Consider the following 18,126-nt stretch of genomic DNA (forward strand, 5'->3'; position numbering starts at 1 on the left):
AGATTAATGTATTTTATAATAATTCAGCATTTATTACTTATGTTTTTAATCGAATTTATTAAAAAGACAATAATTTCAATAAAATAAGCCATAATTTCGCATAAATCTGTCTTAATTTCGTACTCTTAACACCCGAAACGAACCATTAGTAACACCCGAAACAGGTAATTTATTTTATTAAAATTAATTAAAAAGTGATACTAAGTGTTACTTCAGTGTTTCAGTAGACTATATGAACTATTATTACTTGACATAAATAAAACTGGAGGTTACTTGGGAAAATTCGCTAAATTATGCATTTTGGGACTGATGGTCAGAAGGTATAGGCCAATTCGCGTAACACCCGAAACAGCTACTTTTTAGTGATTATCTCGTTATTGCTCTTATACTTTAATTATGTGAGTTCAGGAAAAGACAATATTATCAAAGTAGTAGATGAATCAATAGTTATAACCTCCTACTTCCTTTACAATATCGAATAAAACCTTATTTTATGAGTTCAACTGTAGCACCCGAAACGGTGGAATGACCCATGTGTTAATTTGTTAAATATTGAAATTAACGCCATCTACCCGACAGTAGGCCAAAGAAATGGTGCAATCTTTTCAAGAGATGGCGCCATAACCTTTGGCCTAGTGAAAGAATAAGGGTCAAAGTCAAATGGCGTTCTACCAGTTTTAATCTGTTGTCGAAAGATGGCAGTAAATTTACCGTGGCTACATAATTCACCATGACAGTAAGGGCTCATTTAGACGGTGCGAGAACTCGCATGCGAGTTTCATTACATTGCGTCGTTTGATCGGTCGGCTGAATTGTTGTAACCTCAATCGTCCGCAATGTAAATAAAATCGTATACGAGTTCGCGCGCCGTCTAAATGAGCCCTAACTCTCTATACACTCTATTCTCTTTGCTGCGGCCTTAAAAGTAAACTAGTTAGCTGCTACTCATATGTTTCGAGTGGAAACTCCTCCTGGTCTGTAGTTTCTTCTCTTTAGCGGTCTTGTACTCTCTCCTGCACGGGCTGTTGCGGAACTCGAGAATGGTGTTGACTTTCTCGACAATCTCTTTGGCGGTCGGGTGGTCGCATTCGAAGTCGTGGAACTTGTAGTTAGAGTTCGAGTGGAAGAAACCTGAAACGGTCGGTGGACACGTTATGTTTTTGTTAGCAAGAAAACTTTTGGTTACAGTAAGTAGATAGCCACGCCTATCGTGCGCCGCGCGTTATCGTGAACATTGTCGGAATGTACGAAGGCACAGAATAGATAATATAGGTATAGAAGGTTACCACTCTAATAAAACGCAACTACTACTTCTAGATAAAATTGGTGTGGGCCGCATGTACTTGTACGGATGTTTTTATAATATGCCATAGAAATATGTAGTTTACGACTTCGCTAATAGAATATGTTTATAATAATGCCCATACCATAGAGAAAAAAATACATAGAGTGCTCACTCCATACATCAGTTTTAGTACCAAAAAGACTATTAGCATCTAGCATCGAGTAGCGGAACTATCAGTACTGCTACTTGACAATAGATGTAGCCACCAACCGGAAAGCCTTATGCTGTTGAGATAAGACTTTCCGGTCGGTGCTACATCTATTGTCAAGTAGCAGTACTGATAGTTCCGCTACTCGATGCTAGATGTAGACACTGAAATTAATAGTCTGAACTGATGTATGGAGTGAGCACTCTATGTATTTTTTTCTCTATGCCCATACGCAACCCACCAACGGAGCGGCAGCTGACGTTCACGAAGCTTCATAATTCGTTCGTTTACGATCTATGGATGTCATTAGGGCATATTTAATCGTCGTCATTGGTATAAAGAAGTCTGTGTTGTACGGATCAGGGTAATGTTTTCAAAATGACGGGCGTTTTCCCGAGCCTTGGACATAATTGAACTAAACCAGCCTTAGTAGCACGGTCGCATTTTTATCGTTTGTCACCATGCCTGTCACGTTCTAACAAGTATGTAACTGCGAAAGTGACTAGCATAGTGATAGTTGATAAAAATGGAACCATGCTGAGCCCGCAGGCCCGTATAGTTTTATGAATGAGGGGGTAAGTTGTCACATACTTGTGCTACGGTCGAATGTGGACGGTTTCTGTTCGTCGGTGTACACGATCCTGAACACGCACTTATTCCCCTTCGCCTCCATTATTTGACACCAGGCTATAGAGTCGATGCTGTGCATGAAGTACTTCGGTTTTAGCTGGAACAACATTATAATTAAAAATAAAATAAAAACTTTATAACCAGTGCTTTGTAATTTAATTTTTTTAAAACAGAAACGAAACGGTTAATCCCTTTTAGAGTTTTATTTCATGCATGGTTTGAAGTGATTTATTTTAAATATAGTCAAATACAGTCGACTCTCGTTAATTCGAAACTCGAAGGACTTTTAAAATATTACGAATTATCGAGAGTTTGAAATATCAAATGGTTCGAAATTTTTGAGAGAAAAAATAATGAAAGTTCGAATTATTGAATAGGTAGGTAATAATCAAATATTGATTAACTACTCATTTTTTTACAATATGAAACGGTTAGTTTCGGAAGAAGTCTGAAACATGAGTTTGCTTCAATGCACATTGCTGAGACTGATCTGAAAATTCTTTTGTAACATCACTTGTCTACCCACCTGTACCTCCATTTTTTCGATTAACTCCTTCTTTTAAACACTAACTTTTAATCTGTACACATACATAACCAACGAAAGAGTGCAACGAAAAACTTGAACTTGTCTCAAAATGTGCGGTCCATTATTGCCTCTGTGAGAGCTGCAATCTGACAACTTTGAATTGTAGAGTGTTTGACGCCTATGAGTTCGAATTAACGCGTCGTTTTGTTATTTGGCGATGATTGTTTTTGTTCGAATTACCAAGTGCTTAAAAATGTATCGATTTATTTCGAAATATAAAGAGATATTCTAGGGAACTCGTGATAACTTCGAATTGTGAGGTTCGAATTATCGCTGGTTTGAATTAACAAGAGTAAACTGTACCCACTGACAATCCAACCTCTAGACTGAGCTTAGGCCAATTCTTTCATGAAACCGATGCTGCCAAAAATACGGGGGTGCGGGGGGACGAGGTGAGCGAATCCCGTGCCGTGATTGGTCCGTTCAAAGACACTGACCAATCACGGCACGGGATTGACTCGAAGATGGAGTAACGCTACCGTATGTGTGGCAGAGGGGGTAGTGCGACTATGCTATGTCTAGAGGTTGGATTGTCTGTGACTGTACCCTATTCTAATAGTTGTATTCCGTACTGGTAGACTCACCCAGTGTGTGTGCTTGTTGTTAGCAAGTGGCTCCACCTCGACCCTGTCTATGGACACCCCGAGCTGTATGAGCGTGTTGGCCCTGACTCGCCGCAGCATGTGCACCCTGTATGCCTTGTACTGCGGGGCGGAAGTCGCCATAGCGTGGGAGTGGAGCTTGTCCAGGTCGTTGTCGGCTTTCTTGAGGCCTGCGAAAGTAAAATTAAAGTCTGACCAGTAATATATGATCATTGGCAAGAGGGCGCTGTTATTCTCATGTATAGGGTAACAGTTCAGTATAGTATGAAAAAATAATTCCAGTGAAATTCCGCAACATGGCGCGTGATCATCAGTGATCGTTAATTTTCCAGCAATTTTGGTGCAGCATTGTTGATTAAAAGCATCTGTATGCCCTACTCTAGGTGGAATAGATAATTAGGGTTAATAACAGTAATATTAACCTTAACCAATCCGATCCCTAGAAAAAAAATTAAGAAAATCCTTTATTTTTACTATGCTGCACCAATATGCTGTTTTAAGTTTATAAAATACATATGTATATTAGTCTATAAGGTATATTTGTAATATGAGCCTGGTTGCCTGAATTAAATTTCTAAATTTCTAAATAAATAATATTGCTGGAAAATTAACGATCACTGGATTCCTGGTCAGGCTTTAGTAAAGTGGAGTATGACTATCTTACGTCTGACGGCTCTAGAAAGGGCCACCCTACACTAGCGTCTCCGAGCGTCAGCGTCTAGTCAACTCTATGGCTGCTGCTCGACGCGTCGGCGCAACTGCGCAGTAACGTCATTTTCCATACTGACTAGACGCCGACGCGACGCTCAAAACACGCTAGTGTAGGGAGGCACGAAGAGTTCGCCGCGATAGTTACTATTTCTGTGTTGATTAGAAAGAGACAGCTAATCTATCTTGCGGGCGAAATACTGCCGCAGCGCTTTCGTAAGGCTACAGCGGGGTGAAAGGGTCGCGCGCGGAGCGAACCACTGCATTCGGGCTGGCAGATATTATACATACATCACTGGCTCAGTGACCCAAAGAGGATCTTGGCCTCTGACACAAGAGAGCGCCACTCTGTCCTATTCTGTGCCACTTCGCGCCAGTTGGGTATTCCGAGGGCGGACAGGTCTTTCTGGGTTTCGTCACTCCAGCGGTATCTGGGACGCCCAGACGGACGTTTTCCGCCCGGGCGCCCCACATACGCTCTTCTCACAGCACGATCCTCCCCCATCCTCTCCAGGTGACCAAGCCAGCGGAGTCGTGTGGCTTTGATCTCGCCAATTATATTGGGCATCGCAACCAGCTCCTCTAGCTCCCTATTTTTCCTTCGCCTCCAAGTTCCATCTTCCTCTCTGATAGGCCCCAGAATCTTCCGCCAGATTTTCCTCTCCGCCACTAAAAGCTCTTGCTCTCTTCTTTCTGAGTCAGCGTCCAAGCTTCACACCCATACATCAAAATTGGTCTAATTACAGTCTTGTAGACTCGAATCTTGGTCGGGCTACTGATCAGATATTATATTATTATTATTTTTTACATCGATAATCTGTTCGTGATCTGGGTTCTAGCCAAATTATCAGTGCTTCATCCGAAAGAGTGGTATTACTGAGCCAGAACCCTTTTGTTTTGCTGCAACGCACACAACACATTTATTGATACATCTTGTTCCTGATTTTAGTTTTAGTTTGATATTTTTTCTGTTTTTTGTCAATGTGTAAGCTAATAAATGGTTTATCTATCTATCCAGACAGTACGGCGCATTTAGGAGCAAATGAAGGTATTAAAATGATTTGATTTTTGATTTGGTGATGAAGCGCTGGTGGCCTAGCGGTAAGAGCGTGCGACTTGCAATCCGGAGGTCGCGGGTTCGAACCCCGGCTCGTACCAATGAGTTTTTCGGAACTTATGTACGAAATATCATTTGATATTTACCAGTCGCTTTTCGATGAAGGAAAACATCGTGAGGAAACCGGAATAATCCCAATACGGGCCTAGTTTCCCCCCTGGGTTGAAAGGTCAGATGGCAGTCGCTTTCGTAAAAACTAGTGCCCACGCCAATTACTGGGATTAGTTGCCAAGCGGACCCCAGGCTCCCATGAGCCGTGGCAAAATGCCGGGACAACGCGAGGAAGATGACGATGAAGGTATTAAAATGATTTCCAGCTTGCTGGGAATTAATTCTTCGATAAATATCTAATTTGATTGGCCTATTACGAGAGTCAGTTGTTTTTTTTTTACATTACCTTCATTGACCGCCTCTAGAGCATTCTTGACCGCTTCAGAGGTGGCGCTGCCGCCCGTGTTGTGTCGAGAAGGATTCTGATGACTCTGCCCCGAATCGTTCACCTAGTAAATAAAGAACATATTATTGAGTATTGCAAACTTTCTTCACAATGCTTAGTTATTCCACACAACACAAGGGACGGGATGTGACATTTCCACAGTCTCTCATTTGTCAAGTCGGTACACATAAAACGAGACTTGTAACACAATCTGACAGGCATAGTTTCTTGTGAAATTAGTTGATGAGTCTCCTGGAACCCCGTGGCGTCTTGCAGCGAGCTGGTGACGTTGTTGTCTTTTTTGTTGAGTTCGTTGAGTCTTTGATTAACATACCGTCTAATACCTAATAAGAGTCTTATTACCCTTACTATATAGTTGTAAAATTGGCTGTTACCTTAGGAAACATGAACCCCTGGAACCCCGTGGCGCCCTCAGGGAGCGAGCTGGTCACATTGTTGTCGTCTCTCTTGTTCAGCTCGATGAGGCTTTGCCTAACATACCCTTAAAATTAGCCTTACTATAGATAACTAAGGTATATATTCGCGTTACCTTAGGAAACATGAAACCCTGGAACCCCGTGGCGTCCCCATGCAGCGAGCTAGTGACGTTGTTGACGTAGATTCTTGTGAAATGAGTCGATGATTCTTACCCTAACATACCCTTAAAATTACCCTTATATAGATGACTTTAAGGTATATATTCGCGTTACCTTAGGAAACATGAACCCCTGGAACCCCGTGGCGTCCTCAGGCAGCGAGCTGGTGACGTTGTTGTCGTCTCTCTTGTTCAGTTCGATGAAGCATTGCCTAACATACCCTTAAAATTAGCCTTACTATAGATGACTAAGGTATATATTCGCGTTACCTTAGGAAACATGAACCCCTGGAACCCCGTGGCGTCCTCAGGCAGCGAGCTGGTGACGTTGTTGTCGTCTCGCTTGTTCAGTTCGATGAAGCATTGCCTAACATACCCTTAAAATTAGCCTTACTATAGATGACTAAGGTATATATTCGCGTTACCTTAGGAAACATGAACCCCTGGAACCCCGTGGCGTCCTCAGGCAGCGAGCTGGTGACGTTGTTGTCGTCTCGCTTGTTCAGTTCGATGAAGCATTGCCTAACATACCCTTAAAATTAGCCTTACTATAGATGACTAAGGTATATATTCGCGTTACCTTAGGAAACATGAACCCCTGGAACCCCGTGGCGTCCTCAGGCAGCGAGCTGGTGACGTTGTTGTCGTCTCGCTTGTTCAGCTCGATGAGGCCGAGGCACGTGAAGCCGAACTTGGCGCACGGCTCGTGCGCGTCGAGGCACGGGAACGCGAGGTCCACGTCTCCGTCGTCCTCGGCGATGCAGAGCCCGTACTCGTTGATGTTGCCGAGAGCGATGTCCGGGTGCTCGATGCTGGAGGAGCACCATTTGGTTTCAGTACCATTTCGTAGAAAAAATAACGATTTTTGATTTGACGGGTAGGAATGTGAAATGTGAAAAGGGCTATTACTATAGTTCGTTTTTTTAGCATTAGAAAGAAGGTAAGCGATCTTGACATGTCTTTTAATTGAAAAACGCTTTTTGAAAATCAGTAACTATTGTTTATGAAAGCTGAAGAATATAAATGATCGTATTAGATTAATAATTGTTACATATTATGATCCAGTAATGGACCCATTACTGGGTCATTTTATGTTCAAGTGTAAAATTTATTATAATAAACAAAATTGTTGTGTGGAACTAGACGAACTAATTTTCATCGGGGCTCATATGAGGTCCCTAGCTGAGGTCCCGTACAAAATATGTGACACGCTCATATGGCTCTACAAATAAGATCGTGTTAGATATTTTTGCGGCTTTCGTTGTGTAACATATTATTGCAGGTGACAGTACTCAAAACTAAACAGGGGCGAATTTAACGAACGATATTAGACTAATATTATTAGTGTCTTGCTATGGAAACATACGATTTGACAGTTCGTGGACTAATAATATTAGTCTAATACCGTTCGAGAAATGGGCCCCAGAAGAGTAGGTACCTATAATAAAAATTACCTGTACTTGTAGCACGTGAATCCAATCAAATCCTTTATCCTAGCCGTCGCAATAACGCACACAACCAACGGATAGTTATGATACTTCTCCGATATCTTCATAAATATCTTAAACATCTTCGTCTGCAACCCCAACTGCGCCGTGCCGTCGAACTTGGCATACTCTAAATACTGCATGTGGGGTAAATCCGGACATTTCTCCAGCAGCTCCGTCAGCATGGACTTCTGTTTAGGTTTTCTGATCTCCATTTTGGTGAAATTGTCCGCGATCTGCTCTTCGGTGAGCTCGGTGGAGGTGTCGTCCCATTTGATTACTTTTATTTTAGATGCCTTCTTTAGTGCTTGCTCCTTTTTGTCGAGCCACTGCGCTGTGTTGGATCTTTGTCTGAAATTGGAAAGATATTTTTATTAAGCTCTCGTTTTTGTATGATAAGGATCAAGTATACCGACCACTTGACTGAGGTCATCAGCTACAATTTTGTCACCCCTCCGACCTGCAGTCAATGTGACCGTAAATTTTCTGCTAAAATCGGATGTCAATCACCTGACAGCTCACGAACGTCGCTCTCAATAATAAGTGCTATACAGTCGCCGTGGTCGAAACCAGCCAGGGCGGTATGATGACAGCCACATTACGCCATTTAGGACCCTAGCTAAATTGGTTGTTCCCATGGTATAATAATATACTCCGCCTGGTACTCTCTTCCGAGATTCGCGAATGACCTGTCACTTGCCTACGTCATCATGCTGTTTACAGGTTCTCAAACTTTAAAATGTGGGAGAATTTTAACCAACGGTGAAAATTATTTTAACGGCATTAATTTTAAGTTATTCATGTAGAAACATAGTAAAATAAAACAAATCTATACTGCACTTTTCACTCCTACTCTTACAGTTCCGAATAGAGCAGCCAACCATTTTCGTAACAAAACATTAATTACCAAGCTTACGACGTGAAAAGTTTGGAAAACACTGCGACTGCTGACACTGAGCGAGAAGGAAATAACAATTAACACGCGTTCGACAAGGATGACGGTCAGGGACAAAATGGCGGATTGTCAAATGTGACAGCGCTATCCTGTGTTACCAGTAGTGTAAACAGAATTACCCGAACGTCTGAAATTTCTTTCGTGAATCGGAAGATATTGCTAACGAATAATTAAAAATGATGTGTTATTGTAAAATTTAAGATAAAATACATATAAATGAAAATTATAAAGAAATATTTTAACTTATTAACCATAGATGTAATGTACCCATGTAACATGTTATGTTGAAATAAAGTGGCAATGTTATTGTGACGTAGGCAAGTGACACTCTGGGAAGAGAAGACCATGTTTTATTAGACCATGGGTTGTTCCATACTTAGGCTATGGAATGTCCAATTTAGCTAGAACCCTAAATGGCGTAAGAATCACGGAGCGTGTCTAATAACCACCAGTGGCACTGCCATAAACGCTATCGAGAACGTAACTTTCTGTACATCTCGCTCGTACTCGCATATTAGTGCGAGCGAGATGTATGTATGGAAAGTAAATAACGTAGACGCTATCGTGTATTTATATATAGGTATGTTACGTAAATGTTCATGCCAAGCTTCATGCAATTTAAGCATGTCGTTGTAAAACGATTGTATGGGAGCGGCCTTAGGGTGGCAGGTTCGTGTCACCCTTAAAATACACTTAACATTATCATTGAGTTAATGCTAAAATGTGTTATACTTTTTTTTCTTTGGCTGATAAATAGGCATCGGAGTTTTTGTCGCATGGTAAGACTAATAGCAAGCTATGGAGTCGACATTTGCCATAAATGTAAACTCTTATTCATACTCATACTCATTTATTTAATTTATCCTAAAATGCCTTTAGAGCGGTCAGTCGTGTATATTATCTTAGTCAAATTATATAAAAAAATATTTTTCTATTAGATTATGAATTCATAACTTCAACTATTTTAACATACAACTATACAAACTACATCGCTGCGAAAGACCTAATGTTATGCAGGTACTGACCGCTGATAAAATTGATTCGACCAAATCGCACATCTGATTAATCTTTCCAATTTCTCGTTTAAATAAGTATGAAAGTATACACGGACACATGTTGAAACGTAAAATATCTTTCAAGTAAACAACTAATCAATGACAGTAGTGATAGAATTAATTCATAACTTTTTTAATTGTGGAAGGTTATTTTCTTAGGTGACAGTTCCATTCACTTTCGGCTCTATTGCAACAAATGAGGTTTAATAAATTAAACTCATATACGTAGTAACTATTTAGTAATCTGTTCTCATATAACTCATATTAAATAAAATTAATCATGAGTATGAGTATGAATAAGAGTTTACATTTATGGCAAATGTCGACTCCATAGCTTGCTATTAGTCTTACCATGCGACAAAAACTCCGATGCCTACTGATAAATCATAATATCTGGGATCTGGGAGACTGAGCTTTGCTCGGTAAACATATAAAAACTCAAAAATGAGCGTTTTCCCAGAGATAAGACCTAGCTAGATCGATTTTTTGCCCCCGAAATCCCCCATATACCAAATTTCATCGAAATCTTAGAGCCGTTCCAAACAAGAATTGCTCGTTTAAAGGTATAAGAATAGGTAATCATAATAATTATAAATATCATAATACATAAACGTCATCGCCCACTTTAAATGCTGACTCCATTGAAACCTTAAACAACACTTGATGCACTCAGTAATAGTAGTAGTTTAGTAAAATAAAACCTTTGCTGATCGTGCAAAAAGCAGCCACATGACGCCAACTTACAATTCAAAGACGAATTAATAATATAAACTGTCAATCTATACATTCTCGTATAGCTGTCCAGCGGCGGATTTCCGATTTTAAAATACCAATAATTTTCGAACGCAAAGTGTGAGAAAGACGCTGGGGTGTGTTATTATAATGTACTTAATGTGCAGTACATGGCTTAAATCGATTACACAATAAATTACAAATTAATTTCGTGAGTCGTGAGTGATGCGAATTAGGAAAATCGAGGCTGGCCAGCTGAGCAGCGTGCATCATTGCATAACATGCTATTGAGGCGTATATTAAATAAAAATACTCCAATAAAACAAAATAATGACATCTGTTAACTTAAAGGGGCCCACTGATTAACAGTCCGCCGGACGGTATCGGCCTGTCAGTTGGAATTGGAACAAAAAGTTGACAGTTTCGAAAAACTGACAGGCCGATACCGTCCGGCGGACTGGTAATCAGTGGGCCCCTTTGCACCTATCTAAGCACAATCGCTAGTGTATCTGTATTATAATATCATATCAAGCATAATTTACAGAAAACAACAAATAAATTAAACGATTCTTTCTGAATATAAATGGTAACATTGGTATGCACAGATCTGGAGGTCCAAAACCACAAAAACCAGTCTCTCAATCAAGTTTATCCTCAGACATTATTCGAACCACTGTGCGAGTGATACCTAAGTTTAAGTTACCTGTCAACTACCTAGCTTGCATGAACATAAAGGAGCCTCGTCTGCCAACAAACCACTCTGTGGTTTGGCAGAAGAATATATGTAATTAGTTGTAAGCAAGATTTCTGAATAAACGTTTTATTTATTTTATTAGTTCGCCTTTGTACCTTTATTTCTGTAAATATTATGTAAACCTGTGTTGTGTGCAATAAAGTGATTACTACTACTACTACTACTTTAGCAAAAATATATTAATTCGCATAGCAACTGAATTATACAAAATACACGTTATCACATTGGAAATAACGTAAAGGAAAACTATAATAACTAAATCCCATATGTAAGAGAAATTATGATTATGACGAATATTTTCCTTGGGTAGGTACTAATTATCCTTTTAAAACTGCGAATTATTGAAGTAAGAATGCCTTGTTAAACATTTCAGCTCAATCTGTAGTTATCTATCTATATGACACCGTAAGATTCTGAACCCGTAGGGATACCGTCAGTTTATAATTTATCTAGCGAGATTATAAACTGACGAGTGTTTACAATTTTACTGTCATGTAGGTACATCTTATAAAACAAAGTCCCCCGCCGCGCCGCGTCTGTCTGTTTGTATGTTCGCTATAAACTCAAAAACTACTGAACAGATTTTCAGGACCGCATGTATTAACCGTCCTTGGTTAAATAAGGCAACATCCTTTTAAAAACAGTGCTTTGTATTTTCATTATTCTGATACATTGATTTTCCTTTCAATATCCACCGTATCGCCTCTTGAGTTCAGCCCCGATCGTCTAATGGCCGCCTGCGCACCCTACCGCCATATTGTGGTAATAAATCAGCTACTACCCTTTTAATTTTACAATTTGATTTAACGAGTTTTAGGAGGATGCTAACAGTATGGAAATCTGTTCAGTAGTTTTTGAGCTTATCAAAAGAGCGATTCTTGCGGAAGGTTTAGGTATATAATTTGTTAAGGCAACTTCTGTAACTATAATTCATACTCACGCGCATTCATCCCTACTAATATTAAAAATGGGAAATAAATCTGTCCGTATGACTGTTACCATTTCAAGCTTAAACCGCTCAACCGATTTAGATGAAATTTGGTATGGAAATAGTTTGAGGCCTGGGGAAGGACATGGGATAATATTTATCAATCATCATCATCATTACACGAAGTCGGGGGCAGAAGCTAGTATGTAATATTATAAATTTGAAAGTAACTTTGTCTCTTTGTTACCTCTTCACACTTTAATAGATTTAGTTAAAATATACACAATTAGAGCAAGATAAACTATAAACTAATTTTACAAACCTAAAATAGGTACAAATGCACAAAATAAAATAGATTCGCAATATTCGCATTCAATGGCACAGGCAGGGTAAGTCGAAAATATTATAGCAGACACAAGTAATGTATGTTGGGCTATTACTAAAAATATTTATTGTGGTTACCTTAGTTTTGAGCCTATTTTTTATGAATGCAGATATTATAAAAAAAACTTATTATATAGTTACTTTTATTCAGAGAAAAGCCAGTAACTCGGTAGACTAATAAGCGGTCTACCCAATTTCAGAAAATTACCCAATTATGAAAAGATCGAAAATCTTACACATACATAATTACTTTTAAAAGTTAGCAATAAAATAAAAACACAAAATAAATCGAAACAGCTAAGAAATATAATTAAAAATCTATAATTACCTAAAATGGTCTAGGGGCTGGTCAAATCCCGGAAAATCCATTGTTCAAATCGAACAAAGATACAAACAAATTCAGTTGCAACAATATTTAAATATAAAAATGTTTCAGACACATCTGCACTGCAGCTAAGTCTAACCTGTAGAAATCACATAACCTTAGGCATCTTTTTACAAAGTTGGGTGGACAGAAATACACAGTCTACCCTATTTTCGATTCATTCTTATAACTTGCGTCGTATTTATTTCAAATTGATGTTAATCGCAACTTTAACTACAAATTACAGACCAAATTAATAAACGAGTGATTAGATACTTATAAATAAATCTATAAATACCTATAATGGTCTAAAGGCTGGTCAAATCCCGGAAATTCCATAATAAAAAACCAATTAACACAAACAAAAAAGTTGTTCACTGACTGATGTGTGAGTAAGAAATAATATTCGCAGAGGCCTGATAAGGGCTGACACAGCAAACAGTACTAGCATCAAATTCTTAGAACATGTACAGTTTGTATTTAAAATAAATTTAAAAGCATACACACTAGCCTTAAAACCATAGCAATAAAGAGTAAAATATCGTAACCTACCCGCAAATATTGTACACACCGCAGCTTTTGTACAATGTCAGCATTCGCAAATTGAATGTTTAAATTCGCAAAAGCAACCTTAGTAGGTATGAAATAAAGCTCAATTATATAAATATTGTTTGAGAAAACAATATATGTAGATTAAGGCCAAGCTCACACCTAAGCAAAACATTGTCATACAAAGATGTGTGAGATATAGCATAGAGAAATATAGTAAGACAAGAGTGCTCACTCCATACATCAGTTCAGACTATTAATTTCAGTGTCTACATCTAGCATCGAGTAGCGGAACTATCAGTACTGCTACTTGACAATAGATGTAGCAGTACTGATAGTTCCGCTACTCGATGCTAGATGCTAATAGTCTTTTTGGCACTAAAACTGATGTATGGAGTGAGCACTCTATGTATTTTTTCTCTATGGATATAGTGACTTTAATCCATGTGCGTGTTTAGACGATTCTAGTCTATTTGCCTATAACAATAAATGCTGTAATCATGTGTGTAAAATGTAATCGGATTTAGTAATTCTAGTTCAGGTTGGTAAAACTAATTTTGCTGTTCATCTGTAATACACTAAATTAAACAAACAAGAGTTTTAGGATTATTTCCGTTAATCTCAAATTAGATTGTATTAAACCAAGCATTTTATTTATTTATCACATTAAACTTCAGGAGACACATGATATGGAGGGCCGACCCCAAATAAAATGGGAAAGGGCCAGGCAAAGAAGAAGTGTGACAGTAAAGTGAGTGAAAAACATTTTTATTCATGTCCTGTGCATTGCAATGGAATAAAGATTAATTGATAATAAATATAGACTTTATATCAAATAAAAAAAATCGCACAAGCCATTACCTACAGGACAAAAGTTTAGACACAAAATGTATTTAACATAATTAGTAAGTTAAATCTTAAATTGAGTCCTTATCCTTAAATTTTAAATTGAGTCCTTATTTAACGCATTCACTGCCAGGGGGCGTGGCCTAGGAACAAACTTGTATGACGGTGGACGCACATGTGCGTCGGTGGCAGTGAATGATTTAATTGTATAATTGTACTATGTGTTTGTCTCAATGTATTATGGGCTAAAAGCCTGATTTAAACCATATTTTATTATATTTTAATTTTATCCATTTGATTTTAAAAATACTAGAGCCTAGTATACATAAAAGTAAGTATACTAGTATACATAAAAGTTTAAGGAACTGAACAGAATGAAAAGCAAAGGATCAGGTAGGATAAAATGAAGACAAGAGAAAATGTCGTCTAGTATCTGTCTGTCAAGGAGAAGGCTAAAAAAAAACATGGTATAAGTTAGGATGATGAAAGCTTTTTACTATAACAAACAAAACCATATAGTGTATGTGAATCATATAAATTACCCAAAGCTGATTGGAAATACCACATATTGATAACTGATTTTTATCCCTGTTGCATGGAAACCCTTATTCCCCTTAACTCTCATCCAATCAATACCCCATCAAAAATCTACTCTGGTGACACATGAACTCTTGCCATTAGGGGTCATCCATTAATTACATCACACGTTTAGGGGGAGGGAGGGGGTCAAGAAAATTGACATATTGTGCCATGGGGGAGGGGGGAGACATAAACTTTGTGACGTTACTTTAACTTCATCAGTAACCGAAAATTTATTTAAATTATTTTCAATAATCGTTTTTATTCGTTTAATTTTCCTTCCTAAGCAGTTTAGGGTTATAAAATTACTAATATTTATATCGTCAAAAATATTTTGATAAAATATTAATAATGCTTAGGTACTTAATTCGATTTGGCGATTTCGTAGAAAAAATGTTACACTAGGGGGGAGGGGTTTGCCAAATGTGACCAAGTGTGACAAGGAGGGGAGGGAGGGGTCAAAAAACCTAGAAGTTCGTGTGACGTAATTAATATATTATTGAATATCAATACATAACGCTTAAACAGATTTTTAAATTTTCCAACAAAATAAATACGGAACTCAAAAAATACACAATATATCACGTAAAATTAATTACAACTAACAAAAATAAAATAAACTAATAACTAAATATATACTAAACTAAAACTACCTAAAAAGTAAAAACCTACAAATAAAAAATTGGCCCCAAGTCTGTGCCGACCGGTAGGGTGCCCAGAAGGCTGGCGGCGTTGATACATTAGATACAATTGTATAGAATTTTTAGTAATTGCTGAAAACCAATCATATAATAATGAGTACTGTGTTATTCAGATTCAGCAAAAAATAAACCAGCAGCAAAACAACATTTTATGATCTAGGCATTATATGAATGCACCGGCAGCTTATATCTGATATATGCACATCAATGTCCTGCTCCTGTGTTTTACCGTTCATAAACTGTTCACCGAGTCTGTTTTTAAAAGAGTTCACTGAAGGTTACGGATTCGGACAAACTGGTCATGGGGAGTAAATTATTATTACCATAACGTATTTAATGGTTATATTATACCCTTAATTAATATTAACCGAAAATACAATGATAAAGTCTGTGCGGAAAGAGAAGAGTCATGAAATGTATGGGATGCAATACATTCTACGACTCTTCACAGACTCTACCTACCCAATTTCGGAAAGACTCATATAAGACCGTGTTGCATACCTGTGTCCTCCAATATCATCATATCGTATGTAGCTGCCGCTCATGAGGTCGTCCTCCTCGCTATCCTCCATCTGAGGATACGCGTCGAACTGGGTCACGATCTCCTGGTCTTCATCCTCCGATATGTTGCCCATGCCGTCCCGCCCGTGGCTCGTGCTCGGCCGGCACAACCTCTCATCCTTCAACCTGATCCGCTCGTCTGCCGCTTTCGCTTGAAATATCTTCGAGAAATCCTCCCCGGCCATAACAATCTCGCACAAGCCCGTATCATCCGTGGCTATGAACGCGTCTCTTATGTTTTTGAGCAACCATATCTTGTTATCTAATGTGGCCATCGTGATTTCAGTTATTTATGTTATAACAAGATTAATTACTCTTAAATCCCCGATCTATTTGCTACGATTCAAAACACATGCACAAGTTGCCATCCCAAACAAATAATTATCTGTCATAATCTTGTCAAAGTGAATTGTTTTTTTTTTGTCTATGGTAATTAAGGGCTGGGACACGGATGCAAATGTTTGCGGTACAGTACGACTTTGGTACAAATTGGGTACGACAGAAAAGACAGTCGAATCGATACAATTTCGTAGATGGAAGCGTAAAACGTTTAAAACTTATTACTTCATATATTTTTACATCTTCGTCTGATTCATTTACTAATCGACGTTGTAGTTGTGTGTAGTTTGTGGAGACGGGTCTGTTTAAGCTAAAGCCGGCCACACACACTAGGTTATAACCGATGGTTATGCCTGCACAGTTCACTTGTGCAGGCATAACTGAACGTGTGTATGACATGACTCCTTGCCTGCGCAAGCAAACTCCTTGCCTGCGCAAGCAAAATTGAAAATATCAAAATTTATATTTTTTACCTGTCGGTTGTGCTTGCGCACTTCGCTTGCGCAGGCATAACTGAACGTGTGTGGCTGGCAGGCTTGATAGGCTTCAGTTATCCAGTGATTGCCGAGGGGATAGGTCGCACGTCACTGTGCAACAATGTCGTCTCGCAAACGAAATGCAATTGTAGAGGATTTTTAGTAGATATTTAGGGTTCCGTAACCAAAGGGTAAAACGGGACCCTTTACTAAGACTCCACTGTCCGTCCGTTCGTCTGTCACTAGGCTGTATCTCATGAACTATGCTAGTTAGACTGTTGAAATGTTCACAGATGATCTATTTCTGTTGCCTCTAGTACAACAAATACTAAAAAACCGGTCAAGTGCGAGTCGGAGTGGGGCTCCCATACAACACATGATTTTTTTTCCGTTTTTATAGATAATGGTACGGTACCCTTCGTGCGCGAGTCCCACTCGCACTTGGCCAGTTTTATTATTTTTAAGTGTGGAGTGGATTCATGGTTTGTATGCGTGTATGGCTGACGAAATATAAACCTAATAGCGCTATTGCGTCTACGTCAACCACCGCTACCGGTGCCATGATGGTTTGAACTGAGAGTTTGTGCAGGTTTGTCGTTACGTGTGTGTGCCCTATGGAACTCGGTCGTGCCTGTTGGTTTTGCTTGCACAAGCAATACCGACACACAAAACCTAGTGTGTGTGGCCAGCTTAACACGAATATATTTAGTAACTTTATTTTTTAATTTAATTGCAGTGAGACGCCTCATTCGGTTCTCGTATGTTTTTTTTTTCTCGTAATGTGTTAATCATACAGGATTGTGACTCTTGGAGACCCTATACATCTCTAAGGATAATTTGATAAACTATGTTATTTTTTAGTTCTGACACTTAGAGACATTTACACCTCTAAATAAGTTTAGATTTTTTTTTCCATGTATCTGTTTTGTTTTTATTTTAATATTATTATTATAGTTTTTTTATGTAATTCGACATTAAGAGACCTTATACATCTCTATGTAATTGTATTACGTTAGTTTGATTTGGTAGTTGTAGTTGTATTTAATAATTGTTGATGTATAATTATTATTATTTTGCTTTTATGTAAATTCAATGTTGACGTGTAAAAGTGCCCTTGTGGCCTATTTGCTGAATAAATGTTGAAGTTGAAGTTGAAGTTGAAGTGAATCAGTGGTCTGGTCGTGTAGGAAGAGTTTAAATAAATTGGACATATTTTCATGAGTATCCGAACGCATAAAAGTTGTCATAA

General features: G+C 38.5%; 1 protein-coding gene across 1 annotated transcript; it reads right to left on the minus strand.

Annotated features, from left to right (window-relative positions):
• Positions 1 to 917: 917 nt before the first annotated feature.
• On the minus strand, positions 918 to 16,456 carry LOC134661252 (stress-activated map kinase-interacting protein 1). The gene is made up of 7 exons (XM_063517239.1): positions 16,003 to 16,456; positions 7,622 to 8,005; positions 6,748 to 6,979; positions 5,534 to 5,636; positions 3,294 to 3,481; positions 2,085 to 2,220; positions 918 to 1,131 (listed from the first exon to the last, which is right to left on the minus strand). Exons 1-7 carry the CDS (start codon positions 16,335 to 16,337, stop codon positions 935 to 937), a joined length of 1,575 nt encoding a protein of 524 aa, XP_063373309.1. The 5' UTR covers positions 16,338 to 16,456; the 3' UTR covers positions 918 to 934.
• Positions 16,457 to 18,126: the final 1,670 nt, after the last annotated feature.

Source organism: Cydia amplana, chromosome Z, assembly GCF_948474715.1.
Source record: "Cydia amplana chromosome Z, ilCydAmpl1.1, whole genome shotgun sequence".
In the NCBI taxonomy this organism is placed as follows: Eukaryota; Metazoa; Arthropoda; class Insecta; order Lepidoptera; family Tortricidae; genus Cydia; species Cydia amplana.